This window comes from Acinonyx jubatus, chromosome D1 (genome assembly GCF_027475565.1).
Source record: "Acinonyx jubatus isolate Ajub_Pintada_27869175 chromosome D1, VMU_Ajub_asm_v1.0, whole genome shotgun sequence".
In the NCBI taxonomy this organism is placed as follows: Eukaryota; Metazoa; Chordata; class Mammalia; order Carnivora; family Felidae; genus Acinonyx; species Acinonyx jubatus.
Window position 1 is genome coordinate 41,731,702 of NC_069390.1, and position 18,718 is coordinate 41,750,419.

An 18,718-nucleotide genomic window follows, 5' to 3' on the forward strand; every position below is an offset into this window, starting at 1 on the left:
TTAACGGAACAGGATGCTGTTTGCCAGTCTTTAATATTCTGGCCTTTTTCCTGTTCTCTTTGATTTCTCAGACTTCACCTGAGAGATTTCCTGAGCCTGTTTCTGAGTTCCCTGAGGCCCTGGGGTCCTGATGGCTGGGACTTTCCCATCTTCTTCTCCATCTTGGACTTTTAGTCTCTTTTAACTAAGGTTGTTTTCTTTTTCATGAAGATCATTCTTCTTGATGAAGTTATGGAACTCAATCTAGAAGTTAAAGAATTTGCCTTTATTTATACTACATCATCTGCCCCAGGCAGAGATACTTACATCTAATCATATTGTTTTAAAGCCCTCCCCTTCTTCATTTTAATTCTTTTTTTTTTTTTGTATGATCCCATTTATTTATTTATTTATTTATTTATTTATTTATAAAATTTACATCCAAGTTAGCATATAGTGCAATAATGATTTCAGGAGTAGAATCCAGTGATTCATCCCCTACATATAACACCCAGTGCTCCTCCCAACAAGTGTCTTCCTTAATGCCCCTTGCCCATTTAGCCATCCCCCCACCCACAATCCCTGCAGCAACCCTCAGTTTGTTCTCTGTATTTAAGAGTCTCTTATGTTTTGTCCCCCTTCCTGTTTTTATATTATTTTTGCTTCCCTTCCCTTATGTTCATCTGTTTTGTATCTTAAATTCCACATATGAGTGAAGTCATATATTTATCTTTCTCTAATTTCACTTAGCATAACACACTCTAGTTCCATCCATGTTGTTGCAGATGGCAAGATTTCATTCTTTTTGATTGCCAAGTAATACTCCATTGCATATATAAACCACATCTTTATCCATTCATCTGTTGATGGACATTTGGGCTCTTTCCATACTTTGGCTATTGTTGGTAGTGTTGCTATTAACATTGGGGTGCATGGGCCCCTTCAAAACAGCACCTTTGGATAAATACCTAGTAGTCCAATTGCTGGGTTGAGGGTAATTATACTTTTAATATTTTGAGGAACCTCCATACTGTTTTCCAGAGTGAATGCACCAAGTTGCATTCCCACTGGCATGCAAAAGGGTTCCTCTTTCTCTGCATCCTTGCCAACATCTGTCGTTGCCTGAGTTGTTAATTGTAGCCATTCTGACTGGTGTGAGGTGGTATTTCATTGTGGTTTTGATTTGTATTTCCCTGATGATGAGTGATGTTGAGCATCTTCTTATGTGTCTGTTAGCCATCTAGATGTCTTCTTTGGAAAAGTGTCTATTCATGTCTTCTGCCCATTTCTTCACTGGATTATTTGTTTTTTGGGTGCTGAGTTTGATAAGTTCTTTATAGATTTTGGATACTAACCCTTTATTGATATGTTGTTTGTAAATATCTTCTCCCATTCTGTTGGTTGCCTTTGAGTTTTGCTGATTGTTTCCTTTGCCGTGCAGAAGCTTTTTATTTTGATGAGGTCCCAATAGTTCATTTTTGCTTTTGTTTCCCTTACCTCTGGAGACATGTTGAGTAAGAAGTTGCTGCGGCCGAGGTCAAAGAGGTTGTTGCCTGATTTTTCCTCTAGGATTTTGATAGCTTCCTATCTTATGTTTAGGTCTTTCATACCTTTTGAGTTTGTTTTTGTGTATGGTGTAAGAAAGTGGTCCAGGTTAATTTTTCTACATGTCGCTGTCCAGTTTTCCCAGCACCACTTGCTGAAGGGACTCTATTCCATTGGATATTCTTCCCTGCTTTGTCAAAGATTAGTTGGCTATGCATTTTTGGGTCCATTTCTGGGTTCTCTATTCTGTTCCATTGATCTAAGTGTCTTTTTTGGTGACAGTACCATATTGTGTTGATGATTATAGCTTTGTAATATGTCTTTAAGTCCAGAATTGTGATTCCAGGAGAGAGAGAATCTTGAGCAGGGTTCACGCCCACCACAGAGCCTGATGTGCAGCTTGATCTTATAACTGTGAGATCATGACCTGACTCGAAATCAAGAGTTAGACACTTAAATGACTGAGCCACCCAAGTGCCCCTCATTTTAATTTTAAGAAAAAGAAAAAGTTTGTTTTTGTTTTGCTTTAAATAAACCATCTTCAGCTCCTTCCAGACTCTGCCCTTTTTGCCATCATTCCTGTGGGCCCATTCCACTATAGATCTGTGCTTGATTTTTGTGTGCCAGCTTCCATTTCTTGTGCATGTCCTTTTATAACTTGAGCTCTGAGAGATGCCTGTGTTGTTATACTGGCTTCTTTATTATTAAAAAAATTTTTTTTTAATGTTTAGTTTTGAGGGGGGTGAGGGGTATAAAGAGAAAGACGCAGAATCTGAAGCAGGCTCCAGGCTCTTAGCTGTTAGCACAGAGCCTGATGGCAGGGGTCGAACGCACGAACTGTGTGATCATGACCTGAGCTGAAGTCAAACGTTTAGCTGACTGAGCCACCCAGGCACCCCTGTACTGGCTTCTTTAGACCATCAATGGCAAATGAGTTCTTTCTTGTGTTCCATCTTTGTTCAGTTCATCAAGACTGACTAGGGCACTGGGTCAAAGATAACCTGAGAATGAAACCAAGTTTAACAGGAAGAAGTGTTGTGATTGAAAAGTGATGTCTTGCTTGAACCATTCAGGATTAATTTGCTACCTGAGATTTGGCCTTTTTTTTTTTTTTTAACTTTTTCCTACCTAAAGATTTTATAATTAACTATCAGATTCTGGTTTGTGAGGGGCTTCATCCTTTATCTGTTGGGCTGCCTTCCTTCCCTTTTAGGGTCTCAGGTCATTGTATTGTCCCTAGTTTTTCTCTGAACTTGTAACATTTTTCTTATTCTCTTGATAAACTCTTAAAATCCCATAATCATGTTTGCCTAAGTTTCCTTCCTTAAAAAACAAAACAAGCCAAAAAATTTGTCCTACCTTCTGAGTCAGAATAAAGGCAGAATAATATTTCCTCTTAACTTTCTGAGAGATTATCAGCTAAGCAAATCCAGACTCACTAAATGTTCTTTCCCCAGAATAAGATGTTCAGACATTTGGTTAGTTAGAATTATTCATTAGGCAGTACTTAATCTTCCCTTTCCTTCAGTTTTGTGATCTGCATTGGAAAATCTCCATCTGTGTTAAGTGAGGGGCCCCGGTGGTCGCGTAACGGTCTTGGTCTCTCCCCAACTTGATTCTCATCAGATGCTTCTGTCATTATCCATATAGGCAGATGCTTACATATGTGGTATGGTAGGACTCCTGATTGCAGGCAGAGGAAAATGCAGACAAATTTACCTTAGAAAGGGAGGAATTCGTTGGTTGCTTCACTGAAAAGTTCAGGATAGATCTAGCTTTAGAAACGCTGGGTTCAAGGCTCAGACAGTATCATTACAAATCATTCTCTCAGGCTCTGAGGTCTGGCCACCCTTGGGTTGGATTCATTCTTCAGCTCCATGTGGAGGTTCCTGGCAGAGCTAAGAAAGATCTGGTGGCAAAATAGCTGCAGTAGCCCTGGACTCCTGTCGTCTGGCTGAAGAAAGTCCAGCAGGAAAGAGCCAGAGTCTTGTCCAGAAACTCTTGTCCAGAGAGAGGCATTCTGATTAGACAGGCTTAGATAATATTTGAACCTTAAATCATGTACTGTGGACAGGGAATATACATGCTGATAGGCACCAATCCAGGATACATTCTTCACTTCTGAGAACCAGGCCACAGGGACTGCGGGCAAGGTAAGGGTGGATGCCCAAGAAATGTTAGGGCTATGGGCAGAGGAAGGAGAAATGACCCATTGGAATGGGATAAAGGTGGTGCAAGCAACTAATGTCCAGGCCAGCTGATTGATTCACCCCCTCACTTCCTACTGTATTGGTTTCTTTTACCTTATGTTCTCCTCCCAGAGCTTAGTGTCTGAAGTCAGATAGACATGGGTTCAAATCCCATCTCTACTACTTTCTAGCTGTGTCACTTGTACAGATTGAGAATGCTTTTTAAACTTTTTCTTAACATTTATTTTTGAGAGACAGAGCACAAGTGGGGGAGGGACAGAGAGAGAGACAGAATCTAAAACAGGCTCCAAGCTGTCAGCACAGAGTTTGATGTGGGGCTCGAACCCACAGAACATGAGATCATGACCTGAGCTGAAGTCAGACACTTAATTGACTGAGCCACCCAGGTGCCCTGGGAATGCTTTTTAAACCTCAGTTCAATGGGTGGTGGGTATTGAGGAGGGCACCTTTTGGGATGAGCACTGAGTGTTGTATGGAAACCAATTTGACAATAAATTTCATATATTGAAAAAAAATAAACCTCAGTTCATAGGGCTATTACAAGTGTTAAGTTAAATAAATGAATGTATAACGTGCTTACTTAATAGGATGCCTAAGATACTTTGTATTGGGTATGCTACCTTCCATAGGGTTTGGTTTGACAATGTCATTGGCCCTTTTTTCTTTACAACCACCCCAGTTTCATCGACCATCCCCTGGATCGCATTGATGATGAGTCTTCTGTGAGCAAAATGCACTCTTCCTTGTCAGGATGTGCTCATCCCCTAGCAGGGTCACTGTGGTTCTGCTCTGCTCAGGCTCCTGCAGCACCATCCCTCCACCTGCCTCTCACCTCCTTCCTCCTCCAGCCTCTTCCTACATCATTACTCTGACCCAGGAGCAGAGTTGAGCACCCTCGCTTCAACTCCTTTCTTTATCCTTTTGTTTCCTACACAGGCTTCAGAGATCTTTGATAGAAATTCATTCATGTATTCTGGTTTTTTTTTTTTAACGTTTATTCATTTTTTGAGAGACAGAGCGTGAATGGGGGAGGGGCAGAGAGAGAGGGAGGTGTAGGATCCAAAGCAAGCTTCAGGCTCAACTGACAGCACAGAGCCTGACGCGGGGCTCAAACTCACAAACCATGAGATCATGACCTGAGCCGAAGTTGGATGCTTAACCGGCTGAGCCACCCAGGCGCCCAATCATTCACGTGTTCTTAAGATCCCATCCCATACACTATAAGGGGCACCAAGCAGTGCTGCCAAATCCTGCTCTCTATCTCCTTCTGTTCATAATTTCTTCCCTCCATTTCCATGTTCTCCCACTTGCCAGACTTTGGACTGGTTTTTGATTCCCTACAGCCTCCTTGAAATCTGTCTTCCCAACTCTGCCATTGGACTGCTTTTTGTCTCTTGTCTAAGAATGTCTTGTCCTCTCCAATAAGCTAAAACACTAAGCAAGCAAGAGGTCAGCTTGCTTTCACAGCTCACAAAACTGACAAGCAGCTCAAATAGGAGGGCCTATCAGAAGACAACTTATCTCTTTTCTCAGTTTCCAAATTTCCCTGGTCTCTGTGTAACTGGTAGTCCTATCTTTGGACTGTAGGAACTTATTGTCTAATCACCTTTGGAGTAAAAACCATTTTCCTTAGGGCATTTGAGCACTGTATGGGTTTAGTCCCTATTACACCTTTGGGCTCATGTCTCACCATTCCCCATTCTCTATGCCCCAGCCACACTGAACTTCTTGAATTGGGTGCATTTGTACTCATGCATTCATCTATTTAGTCTTTTATTCTACAAGTATTTATTGAGGGCATACTGTGCAGCAGATACTGTTAAAGATGCTGTGTTCAAAGAAAGAGGCAAAGTCCCATGCATTCTTGGGTAGGAGAGGTGGACATAGACCATAAACAGGTAAACAACAAGACAATTTTCTATCATGATCTATGCACGAAGGCAGTAAAATAGGGTGATGGGATGGGAGGGGCGAGGGGGCAGAGAGTAGCCACTTTTGTTTGGATGGTCAGGGAAGGCCTCTGTGGGAAGTATATGGAAGTGAGGCCTGATTGATATACGAAGGTTAAGGATGCAAAACTGAGGGAGAGTGCTTAAAACAGAAGGAATGGGCCCTTACAAACACCTTGTGGCAAGAAGGAGCTTGGTTTGTTGGGGAAACAGAAAGCTAGGGAGTGTGGCTGAATCTAAGGGAGCGAGGGGGAGAGTAGACTGTGATGGGATCCAGGTGAGAGATGGAGGTCCATCTCATGAGGCACCAGGATCCATCTGGGCCTTGCTCATCTGCCTCTCCAGTCCTCACCGTTACTAGGAGAACTTCAGCACATACTTCAAGCCTTAGCCTAAATATTCCTTGACCCTTCAGTGTGTTAGATACCCCAGTTTGTAGAACTGTGTCATTCCTTTTGCATAGGACTTTCATGTTCAAGCTATGTTGGCATGCTTTTTCTTTTTTTTTTTTTAAATGTTTTATTTATTTTTGAGACAGAGAGAGACAGAGCATGAGCAGGGGAGGGGCAGAGAGAGAAGGAAACACAGAATCTGAAGCAGGCTCCAGGCTCTGAGCTGTCAGCACAGAGCCCAACGCGGGGCTTGAACTCACAAACTGCAAGATCAAGGCATGCTTTTTCATTGTCACCCCTACTAGTCTGTAAACTTCTTGAAAATGGAACATAGTAAGCAGTTCGTTAATGAATGGGTGCACGCATGTTTAGCTGGCTGGGCAGGTGGGTGGAAGGATGGATGGATGAACAAAAGTTACAAAAACTCTACCTGTAAATTGTTCAAATAAAGATTTGGGATGTCAGGGGGGAGTCAGACAACTGTTGTGGGATTGGTGTGTGGGGAGCCAGCCTGCTCAGAAATAGCCCATACATTGCTGGCTGTTTGTAGTCTCTTCAGAGAACTAAATATTTGGCTTTCCAAACGCTGATCACTTTGAGTAAAGTGTAGCAGGAACACCTAAGATTGGACAAGCCCCTTGGATCCTGAGCAGAAGTAATTTGTGGACACGTTTTCAGTCAGGTGCAGGGCTTTGGGGTCAGATCAGATGGGATTTAATCCTGTGTATGTCACTGGTTGCATGATTCAAGGCAAGTGGGTTAACCTCTTTCAGCTTCACTTTTATTACCTGTAATGAGAGAATAATAATATCCCTAGCCTTGGAGGACTTTACAATGAGAAGAAGAGGTTATCTATTTAATTTGCTTAGCTCAGGGGTTTGCATTTAGTTAGTGCTCAGTGATCACTGCTGCTGCCATTGTTCCTATTCTTCAGTAGAGAAACTTATTGTAGGTAATCTGGTACTTACTGACTGCCCTCAGCCTCTCTGGGCTTGACAGTACTGGCCTTGCAGGATTGTTGTAGGGATTAGGGGTGGTCTAATCTCTAATTCCTGGCACATATGAGGACCATACCAGCATATGGTAATAATAACCAAGCATTAGCCACAAAAAAATGAATGACCCAAAACTGTGGCTGCCATAGGGAGATGGAAGGTGAGTGAACTTGGCCAGAACTCCAGACTGGGTTGGGTTGAACTGTGATGGTTGAGCATGACTTCCTCAGTAGAAAGAAGAGGAAGGATTCTCTAGGAAGAAATGAACAAAGTGAGGGGACCCAGAGTAACCAGACTTCCTTTGGTTTGTCAATCCTTAAAACTTCACAAGGGACTTTGCCAGTAGCCACCTCTTTGAGGCAAGAGGCATCCCAGCTTGGCAGTCTGGTGTTGCCTTTTTTTTTCTTTAGCTTTGCTCTTCTTTAGGGTGGGACAGTGTGGAGAATTGGAGAGTGTGTCTTCAGAGCTGTCAGGCCCTCTATTGTTAATTTAGAGCAGAGCCTGAGAGGGAGCCAGATATCTGCCCCAACCTGCCCTCCCAGGGGGACTGCCCTAGTTAACTCTGGGGGATAGAAGAAACAGACTCCTGTCTGCCATTTCTCTCCAGCCATTTCCTTCCTTAAATGTTAGGAATTTAAGTGAGCAAGCCTGCCATAGGCTCCCAGCATACTTTGTGCCCCTTTCTCTTCAGTCTTTTGTACAAGTCTATGGAGAGTGCCTAGGGTCAGTTCTGACTTTGAGCCCACTGCCCTCCTGAGACCGGGGTCAGTGCTCAGGGCTTAGCATCAGTCAACACAGGCTGCACTGGTTTCTTTATCCAGGGCAGGACTTCTGCCACCTGACCTGGCTCAGACTAAACTCTCTAAGAATATTGGTGGCCTGGCCCTTGTTCTTGGGCTCCTGGTTGGGTCATTTAGGTGTGGTGAGTAGGGAGATATCCTCCAATGGAATTGTGACAGAATGGCTGTATCTGCCCCTGGACCAAAGTCCAACCAAGGCCCTATAAGCTGTCATTCCTCTTCCCACCCAAGTCTTTGAGATTTAATGTGTGTGGTGTGTGCGTGTATTTAGCATTAAGACAGAGGGAAATGTTAGTTCTTATTTCCAGGTGAGATAAAAGGGTTTAGAGGCAGAATAAAACAATAATTAGTCCTTGGTGTGATCTGTTAACTTCCAAGTTCTTGTGAAGAAAAGGAATAAGAAAGAAGTATCCCCAGACTGAGGTGAGTGCTTTTCCCACTTGCAGGAGGAAACAAGAATTTGCTCTAAACAGACAAGTAGCATTGCTGTGATGTGCTGAAAATGGAGGGACCCAATCCCTGCTAATGATGTTTAGCCCCTTCTAACAGTTAGGGATTGTGTTTGGTGGCTAGTGACAGAACGGCCTAACTTAGGATGGCAAAATCAAGTTGGGTTTCACATAACGGGAATCCAGAGGTAGTTAGTCTAGGCTGGTGTAATAGCTCCCTGGTGCCATCAGGGACCTGGGCTCTTTCTCACTTTCTACCCAGATTTTAGCAGGTGGCTTTTATTCTCATTTTTGTCACCTTCCAATGCAACATAGAGTCTAAGTTCCAGGCAGGAAGAAGGGAAGGGTTAGCTAAGTCAGCTAAGTGTGACTTTTTAAAAAGACTTTCCCGGAAGACCCACCCAGCAATTTCTGTGTACATCTTTTAACATCTTATTGGCTACATCTAAGTCACATGATCACCCTTAGCTCCAAGGGAGGTTGGGAAATGGGAGTTTTTTCCTAGATACATTACCACTTAGAAAAAATTGAGTCAGGGACGAGGGAGAGAATAGATGTAGTCAACAGATTTGTATTTGAGGGCATGCTGTTTGCCAGGCACTATGCTGTGCTCTTTCTGTGCACTCTCTCCTTTAGTCCTCACAACAGCCCAGAGAAGCAGTGGTTGTTGTCCCCATTTTACAGATAAGAAACTGGAAACCAGAGAGGTCACAGACTTGCTCAAGGTCACCCAGCTTGCATTGGGTGGAACCACCTCTTGAATCTGGGTCTGACTGGCTCTTAACCTTATGCTCTCTGGCTTTGACCAAAATGGTCACTGAATGCCAAGAATTCCGTTTTTGAATAGTCACTGAGTCTGGGTACTCGCAATGATAGTAATGAACTGCACTGGAAAGGCTTGTGTCATCTTAGCTAAACCTGTGTGCCCTGTATGGCCATCTTGTCTGAGTGACACAGTCATTGAGGGCTAAGGGGTGCTTCATTCTTTCCCATCATTGTGCTAGCTGAGCATTGTAAATCTATTTTGTGACAGGTCTCCTGATTTGAGAAGTTGTGGGTTAAATTGTAGGGAATATAGGGAGACAGGGAGAAAACAAGAAAACATTTTTGCCTTAAATCCTATAACTTCATTAAGCTAACTGTTTAATAAGTCAGTTAAGGTGGAGGAGTAGAGGACATTACCTTCACCTTTCTTACCTGCAGCCATAGCCTGAATATTTGGGGCACAAAGCATCTGATGTAAGTCCTAGCAGTTAGAGACCAGGAGCTGTTCATAATCCCAAGTTTGAGGGTCTAGAAGGCTGCCAGGTAGCTAGCAGACTTCCATTCTTTTAGCCACCCTCTTAAGGTTTGTTTTGCAGTAAATGGTGGTATTAATCTGAGAAAAGGATTTGTCATTGTCTATCAACTTTATTATCAGGAAGTACTGGCATATGTCAGGGTGTGTCCATCATATGTGCACACACAGTAAAGACTAAAGTTTATAGTTATAAATTGAGCTCCAAGGTTAAAAAGACTGGAAACCTCCGTGGTTTTGGGTCAGTTAATGAGAACAGGATTAAATGTGGTTACCATGATTAAATTGGGCTTTAGGGTTGTCTGGCTTTGATGGCAGAGACTGTTTTTTGTGCTATTTTCTTATCTCTCCAAGTGCCTGCCCCAGTGGAGATAGATAGTTGCTCAGTAAATACATGGAGGTTGATAAAGAAAGGAAAATCCCCCTGCCATTTGGTTGGGCTGAGGCATCATACCCACAGTCTTTGGTTTCTGGAGTTGAGAAAACCCCCTTTTCCTTTCAGTTCTAATATCATAACATGTAGGTGGCATGTTTGTTTTACAGCCTGGTTTTTGTGACAAAACACTGTTACCTTTGGGGTGGAAATAACAAGGGGGTACAGTTACTTAGATCTCACAGCTGGAGTGACCAGGTTATCAAGCTTCGGTGACTTGTCTGGGGTCTGACCCAGAGGACGGCCAGAGCTCTAGTCCTCTAGGCAGCAGCCTTAGCAAAGCTTGCATGGGTGGTTTCCCGAGTTTGAGAAACAGTAAAGAAGATAAAGACCAACTCAGGCAACCCGAAGGCTACTGGCTGGAGTTACACTGATGCAGTTATGGAGGATTAGAGGAAGAAAGGAAAGACAGAGTTAAAGCCTATAATGTACCCTGTAGAACACAGTGGTCCCTGAATGAATGCAGAGTAAGAATTGCTTTTTCTTGAAGAGTAATCCCCAAATATTTCCCATGTGTTCCTACTACTGGAGCTTACAGACCAACTGAACATTAGGAATGGAAGGGCCCTCAGAGATCACAATCTAAATATGTCATTATAAAATGATGTAATAGGACTTCTTTGGCAAAGAGTAACAGAGACCATACTCAAACTGGCTTGAGTGAGAAAGAGAATTTATGGGTTCACAACCAGAAAGTCCAAGGATATATCTGGCTTAGTTATGGTTAAAACTCAGAGCTCAGGTTAAATTTTTAGGATTGTTTCTCTCCATCTGCTTTCCTTGGTGTTGGTTTCATTCTCAAATAGCTGATTCCCAAATAGTTATAGCAGCCCAAGACCAGCTCCAACCAAAGTCCCAGAACTAACTCTGACAGGCCTGGAATAGTGTCAACCCCTGAACTGATTACTGAGACTTGGAGCCTCAGCTGGATAGGGACTAGTAGAGTCAGTAACACCCAAACCACATGGATCAAAAGTGGGGAAGGTGGTCCCCAAATGGAAATTGAAATGCTGAAATTGATTTTTATTTTTAAACAAAGCTTTGTGTCTTCATGGTTAAGTCAGGAGAGTGCCTGGGCAGTAAGATTTGTGATTGCTTTTCTTAATTACTTTACATTGACATTTTAACTGTCTTCCAGACTGGATCGATTCTGCCCTGAGTCTGTGCTGGTAATTGGTAGCTGAGGTTCTTAGGTCATTGCAAGGATGCCTGGGGTCTGGCCACCAAGTTGTAAATGCAGCAGCATTTCCATTGTATGCTTTCAGGTGAAAATGAGAGAGCCCTCTGGCTTGGTCATTTGAGGAGTGATGGATCTCCTGGCCAGGACTTTTTTTTACTTTCCTTTTTTTAAAAAACAATTTTTTTGAGAGAGCGAGAGAGAGAGAGAGAGAGCGCGCGAGCAAGCACATGAGTAGGGGAGGGGCAGAGGGAGAGGGAGAGAGAGAGAATCTTAAGCAGGCTCACATCCAGCATGGAGCCCGACATGGGACTCCATCTCACAACTGTGAGATCATGACCTAAGCCAAAATCAAGAGTTAGACACTTGAACCACCCAGGTGCCTCTCTTTTTCAAATTTTTATTTAAATTCTTGTTAGTTAACATACAGTGTAAAATTGGTTTCAGCAGTAGAATTCAGTGATTTGTTAGTTAAATACAACACCTAGCACTCATCACAAGTGTCCACAAGTACATCAACAAGTGTCCTCCCTAATCCCCATCACTCATCTAACCCATCCACCCACCCTCCTCTCCTCCAGCAACCCTCACTTTGTTCTCTATCATTAAGAGTCTCTTGTGGTTACTTCTCTTTCTTCTCCTTCCCTGCCTTCCCATATGTTCATCTGTTTTGTTTCTTAACTTCCACACATGACTGAAATCATACAGTATTTGTCTTTCTCTGACTTACTTATTTTGCTTAGCATAATACACTGTAGCTCTGTGCACATTGTTGGAAGTGGCAAGGTTTCATTCTTTTTGATGGCCGAGTAATATTCCATTGTATATATACCACATCTTCTTTCTCCATCCATCAGTCCATGAACATTTCGGCTCTCTCCAAAGCTTGGCTATTATTCATAATGCTGCTGTAAACACTGGGGTGCATGTACCCCTTCGAATCTGTATTTTTGTATCCTTTGGGTAAATACCTAGTCGTGCATATGCTGGATCCTAGGGTAGTTCTATTTTTAACTTTTTGAGGAATCCCCATACTGTTCTCCTGAGTGGACGCACCAGTTTACATTTCTACCAACAGTACAACAGTGCACGACTAGGGGAGGGGCAGAGGGAGAGAGAGAATCTTAAGCAAGCTGTCCTGCTTAAGGAGGGGGTTCCTCTTTCTCACATCACCAACACCTGTTGTTTCTTGTGTTGTTAATTTTAGCCATTCTGACAGGTACAAGGTAGTATCTCATCATTGTTTATATTTGTATTTCCCTGATGATGAGCTATGTTGAGCATCTTTTCATGTGTCTGTTAGCCATCTGGATGTCTTCTTTGGAAAAGTGTCTATTCATGTCTTTAAGGCTGGGATCTTTTTTCCAGGGATACTGGCTGCCCCATCCAAGGGTCCTTGGCAATTTTTTGGTCCTGCTGGGCTGGGGTGTGTTCTCCTTTCTCCCTAATCTAAATTCTGCAAAGCTTATGGAGCTGCTGCTGTGTCCCTGGTACCAGGTAATTGGGATGCAGACATAACTAGGATCCTGACCCAAGGAAGGCAGGGAGAAAGGCAGCTTGCAATAGGAGACAGGCCATGAAAGGGGAGTCCTTCTCTGTGCCTCAGAAGTTCTTCCTGTAGACTCCGTTCATGTCCTGACCTATGGCCCCCACCCCATTCTCCTTTATAGTTTCTAGGTCTGCACATATGTAGGCCATGGACATGCATATGGAGAGGCAATAGAAAGCACATGGGCTCTGCAGCCTGGTTGGGATTAAGCCGTGGCTCCACTCTTTCCCAACAGTATGGTCTTGGACAAATCATTTATCTTCTCTGTGCCTTAGTTTCCTTGTCTCTAAAATCTGACTGTTTAGAGGATTGTTAGGTCAGCATTCTTATGGGTTCCTGTTTGAGAAATAGGTAAGAGATTACATAAAGAGGTTGCTGTGCCTATTTACTCACCATCTTGGAAGAATGTTAATTATGCTGCTAATTGTCCTTTGGGCTGTGCTAGATGCCAGTGGGAGAGATACTGGGCTTAGGAGCCTTCTATCCAAGCTGGACTGCTCCAGACAGATAAATGGACAAAGAGCAAAAGAGAAAAGGAATAAGATCATTTATTTGTTCAGTAGTATTTATAAAGCATCTACTCTACACCAGTCAATGGACAGAAGTTCTAGGCATATCATAATTGGCCAGAAGGGCCTCTGGTCTGAGGGACCTCATAGTCCACTTGGGTGTTAGATGAGTGAACATACAATTATGGTCCAGTGTATTAGTATGACATGGAATCAGCAAAGGTTCCAGTCTAGACTGGGGATATGTGTCTGGGGTGGCTTCCTGGAGGAAGTGACATGTAGGCCAGGTCCCAAAGCACTAGAAGTCAGGCAGGAAGAATGAAGGACTAGGTGTGAAAGATGTTCCAGGCAGAGGGAATAGTCCATGCAAAGGCCTGGAGGAAATTTGAGTGTAAAGTGTATTGTTCTTTGGGGAGTCTTGGCTGCCACTGGTGCTGTCTGGAATGGACTGAATGTGCCTCTTTCATTGCAGGGACATGGAGAAGGTGGAGCGGCAGGCGGTCCCCCAGGCCAATCACACAGAGTCCTGTCGAGAGTGTGGCCGTGTGGGACCTGGACATGCAAGGGATTGTCCTCACCGCAGCCATGAGGATTCCTTTGGCTTTGAGAGGCGGGAGCAAGAGGAAGAACGTTACCGTTCCCAGAGGGACCCACTGGAGGGCAAGCGGGACAGGAGCAAGGCCAGGTCCCCATACTCACCAGCTGAGGAGGATGCCTTGTTCGTGGATTTACCTGGTGGCCTGAGAGGCCAGCAAGCACAGCCCCAGCGGGCAGAGAAGAACGGAGTGCTGCCCACCACATATGGCCCAGGAGAGCAGAATGGGACCAGCGGGTATCAGCGGGCCTTTCCTCCCAGGAACAACGCTGAAAAGCACAGCCAGAGGAAGAGCAGCCTGGCCCAGGTGGAGCACTGGGCAAAAGCCCAGAAAGGGGACGGCAGGAGGTCAGTAATAGACTCAGGATGGCTGCTACTAATGAGTGTAATAATGTAATAACGGTAGCCATCATTTACCCAGCACGTGCTGGGTAAATGCTGGCCTTAAACTCTCCACCTCCATTAGCTCCATAAATTCCTGTAACAACCCTGCAAGGAGGGGATGATGTCCCCAGTTTGTACTGGGGACAAAGAAACTGGGGCTTGGAGAAGAGAAGGAGCCTGCCCAGGGCACATGGATAAGTGGCAGAGCCAGAGTGCAGACCCAGGTCTATGAACCTGCCAAGTCTGTATGAGATTATATCAGGTGGCTTCTCTCTTCCCTAACAAGTGTGTCTGGAGACAGTCAGCATGTAGATAGTAACTGATCTCTTACTCTGCTACTTCTCTACATCCGGGAAATATTTGTAGAGTGAATACAGATCCATTTTTAATTGCAGACACACAGAGAGGTGCTTAGGCACTGTTGACAGGAGGCTTTATCATACCTATTCCTTCAAGAAGCAGTTTTAATGATTCAGAGGGCATGCATCTTTTGCTATTTGCAAAGCACTGTTTGTATTTTATTATAATTTTAGATTAATAAGGGCACTTTTCTGAATGTGAAAAATTCAGGGTGACCTGGCTTCCCCATTTTGTCCTTCTTATGAAGACAGTAAATTGTGTCACCATCCCCAGGCTTCAAAAACAAACCACTGACTGCAGAAGAGTTAGCGAGGCCCTCATGCATTCAGAAAGCTCCTCAGGGACTAGAGGGGCTGCAGTGATGTGTCACAGCTCAGGCTAAGTCTGCCACAGACTTATCTGCCTGTGATAAACATACTCTAAAATGCCACACTGCATTCTCCCTGTTGGTGGGGCCCAGACTTTCCCCTGTGGACTGTTGTGGCAGGAGTGCTCCCAAGGGAATAGCTTAGGCCTCCTTCTAGGTGTGTGGGCGTTGTGTGCATGTGTAGGTAGCGTAACCTCTTTAATCTGGTCTCGGTGGGCAGTTTGTGAGGGTAGATGGTGGAGAAATTACAATGGAAAGCCCCCAAGGAATTGGTAGACATTATTGTGGAACAGACTAGGAAAAGGAAGTCCTTTTGTGTTGTAGCTCTCTTCTCATTCCCACCTGGGACTGGCCAGGTGTCAGTTCCATTTGTTCAAATTTTGTGTCTTATTAAAAACAGAAAGCTACTTCCCAAGGACACGGAGGTGGGAAGCTTCTATTCTTGGTGCTGGGCTAGATAGACGCCCCCCTGGGAGGTGATTTTAAATGCCCTCCCTGCTGAGCGACGTTGGAAAGTTAGCAGGCATTGCATCGTCCAGGTCCTCCTACTCTTTGGTAAAAAAAAAAATTGGATTTTATTTGAAACAGCAGTAGGGGAGCCACTGGAAGGTTTAAAACAGGTAACTGATGTGATCTGATTAATGATTCAGAAAGAAGAGCCCAGGAAAGATGCTGTTGTAATGGTCTAGGATGGTAACAGTGGAAATGGAAAGAAAGAGAAAGATTTGAGATACATTTTGGAGGTTGAAACAGCAAAGCTTGTCAGTGATTTGGATGCTCAGGATGAGAGAAAAGGAGGAACAAGGATGATCCCTAGAGTTTTGACTTGAACAGCCAGGTGGTTACTGAGATGGGGAAGGCTTAGGAGCAAGATCAGGGAGGTGTCAGTGTTCCCATTTTGGTAACCCTGTTTGAGAAGCCTATTAGCTATCCAGAGGGAGATGTCAGGTAGGCAGTTCGGTATGGATTGTGGTGTTGAAACCCGGTTGGGAGTAGTCAGCACATAAATGGTACCTCAACACTAAGAAGTTAGCAGCAGAAGGGGGATCCGGCAGAGGCAACAGGTGTGGTTAGAGAGAAGCTACTCATGGTAAGTTAGCTATTTCCTCTTGGATGCTGCAACTGCTAAGAACTGAAGTAAATATGGGGCAGGTTAGGGGAGGTAAAGGCAGGAGAAGCTAGAGATAGTGGCAGATAGGAAAGATAAGGATTTAGCCCAGATGAGCCTGTATATCTTGCTAAAGATTTTGGGTTTAGTCTTGGAGGCCTGTGAAAACCATCAATGGTTTGAAGAGTACTGGCAAGAAAGAGGCATCAGGATCACCAGGGGAGATTTTCTAGCTGAGATGGTCCTTACTACATCCCAGTTCTAATACAGCAGGTCCATATATATGGTGAAGAAATCAGCCACGTGATTCTGATGTGCCCCAATCAAAGTGAGAATGGTAGTTTTAGTTTCCCCTTACTCTTATAATATTTTTTTATTAAAGCAGTATATGCACATAGTTTAAGGATTTAAGTAGTATGACCCCCATCCATCCCTACTTTTGATTTTTGTCCCTTTGAGGCAACCACTTTCAGTTCTTTCAGTAGTTTTCCCAATTTACCTGAAATCAAATAAGATACTTACATTGCTCTTTATTGATTTTTCAATTTTAGTTATCAATCGACATTCTACTCTAGAAGATAAAGATTGAAGTGTCTTATACCCCACTCTGCCTTTCCAATAGACATACACTTACCTGTATCCTAGCTTTGCAATATAGCATAATTTTTCTAGTCAGTTTTTATGTTATGACAATATAAATATTCACAGCTGGGCCATATAGTATACTATTATTTCATTTGTACAATTTTTGTTTTCTGGTGTTGATAATTTTCATGCTTATAGTTTGCTGTGTTTTTTTTTTAAGTGTTTATTTATTTTGAGAAAGTGTGAATGGGGAAGGAGCAGAGAGAGGGACAGAGAGAGAGAGAGAATCCCAAAGCAGCCTCTATACTGCCAGTACAGAGCCTGATGTGGGGCTCAAACTCATGAACTGTGAAATCATGACCTGAGCTGTAGTCAGACGCTTAACCAACTGAGCCATCCAAGCATCTCAAGTTTTCTTCATTTTCTTTGCACCAGTTACTAATTCATCACCAAATTCATAGTTAGTTCCATGTGTAAATCTCCCTTTGTTCAGTACCTCCAAATCAGTAAACCACTCACAAAAAAAGAAAAAAATTAAAATACCAAAGGATAAATAATGAAAGATAAGTGTCCTTCTACTTTATTTCAGAAACCTACTTTCAGTCCCTAAAGACCAACCACTGTATTAAGAAAAAGAAACCCTGTCCTTCACCTTGCTTTTTTCACTTAATGTGTCAGTGTATGTGCAAGTCTATATGTAGATATTTGAATATCTCTTTCCATATCAGCACATATAGACATATATCATTAATTTGGAGTAAGCAGAGTATTCCATTGTATGGATCTGCAGTGATATTTATACCATCTCCTACTGATGGACAGTGAGGTTCGTTACAAACATTTGCTGTTATAAACTATGCTGCAGTGCATATCCCTGTCCATTGTCTCTGCATATCAGTGCATGTGTACTTAAAGAACAGATGACTTTCAGTGGAGTGACTGGGTCAAAGGATACATGCCATTTTAATTATGGTAGTTATTACAAAATTGTCCTCCAACAATGCTGTTTCAGTTTATACCTCACCCAAAGTGTCCTTATCTGTCCATCCCCATATTGGCACTGGGAACTACTGTTTCAAGTTAACTCCTTGCTCTGATGACACTATGGCAGCGTTTAGATGGAGAAGAGCCTGAAAGAGAAAATGATTGAGTGTAAGCTGGTCCTACCTTGGGTAGGAGACGGGGAGGACCCAAACCGAAGCAGTGAAGATGCTGAGGATTGTGAAGACGGTTGGGAGGATACACAGATGTTGAGGTTGGGTAGGTATAAGAGTTGGTAAACTGCTTCATCGAGGCCTGGAAGGCAAGGAGGGCCACAGGTAGAGTTAACGTTAACAAGTTTGGCTTGGCAAGTAAGTAGATGTGGTACAGCCTGGATGTGAGGTGTTGTAACAACACTCCCCTCTTTACCCATACCCCTATGTGACTCTAATGTGCAGCCAGGCTTGAGAACCCTAGCTCAGAGTGAGCCATAGCAGAGGGCCAAAGGCAGAATGAGGAGGACTTCCAGCCTAAGGGGTGGACAAAAGCAGTCTCCATGAAGGAGGTGAGCAGGAGACAGGTGATGGAGGGAGTTTCATTTTGAAGGAGTCTGGTTTGTGCTGTGAATGAGGACTTCTCCTTGGCGGGTGGTGCCTTCCCACAAAGCTGGGAGGCACTGAAAGAGTATCTGGAACCTAAGGTGTCTGATCAGTCACTGGGGCTTTTGATTCCACTGAGATTCCTTTTATTTTATTTTATGTTATTTTATGTTATTTTATTTTATTATTTTATTTTATTATTTTATTTTATTTTATTTTATTTATTTTATTATTTGAGAGAGAGAGGATACAAGTGAGTGAGGGGCAGAGAGAGAGGGAGAAGAAGCAGGACTCACCCTAGGAAAGGCTTGAACTCACAAACCTTGAGATCATGACCTAAGCTGAAGTCAGTTGCTTAAGTGACTGAGCCACCCAGGCTGAGCCCCTCCACTGAGCTTCTGGATGAGCTTGCATGGGTAGACCTGATCTGCCCTTCTCAGTGGAGCTAGGACCTT

The 18,718-nt window shown here is 43.5% G+C and overlaps 1 protein-coding gene across 11 annotated transcripts in view; it reads left to right on the top strand.

Moving 5' to 3' along the window:
* Positions 1–18,718, top strand: part of PLEKHA7 (pleckstrin homology domain containing A7) — a 219,610-nt gene that overhangs the window by 157,578 nt on the left and 43,314 nt on the right. For all 11 annotated transcript variants that reach the window (XM_053203408.1, XM_053203410.1, XM_053203412.1 and 8 more), the window contains one exon: positions 13,757–14,227. In XM_053203408.1, the coding sequence (XP_053059383.1) occupies positions 13,757–14,227 (471 nt within the window). The remainder of the gene's footprint in view (positions 1–13,756; positions 14,228–18,718) is intronic.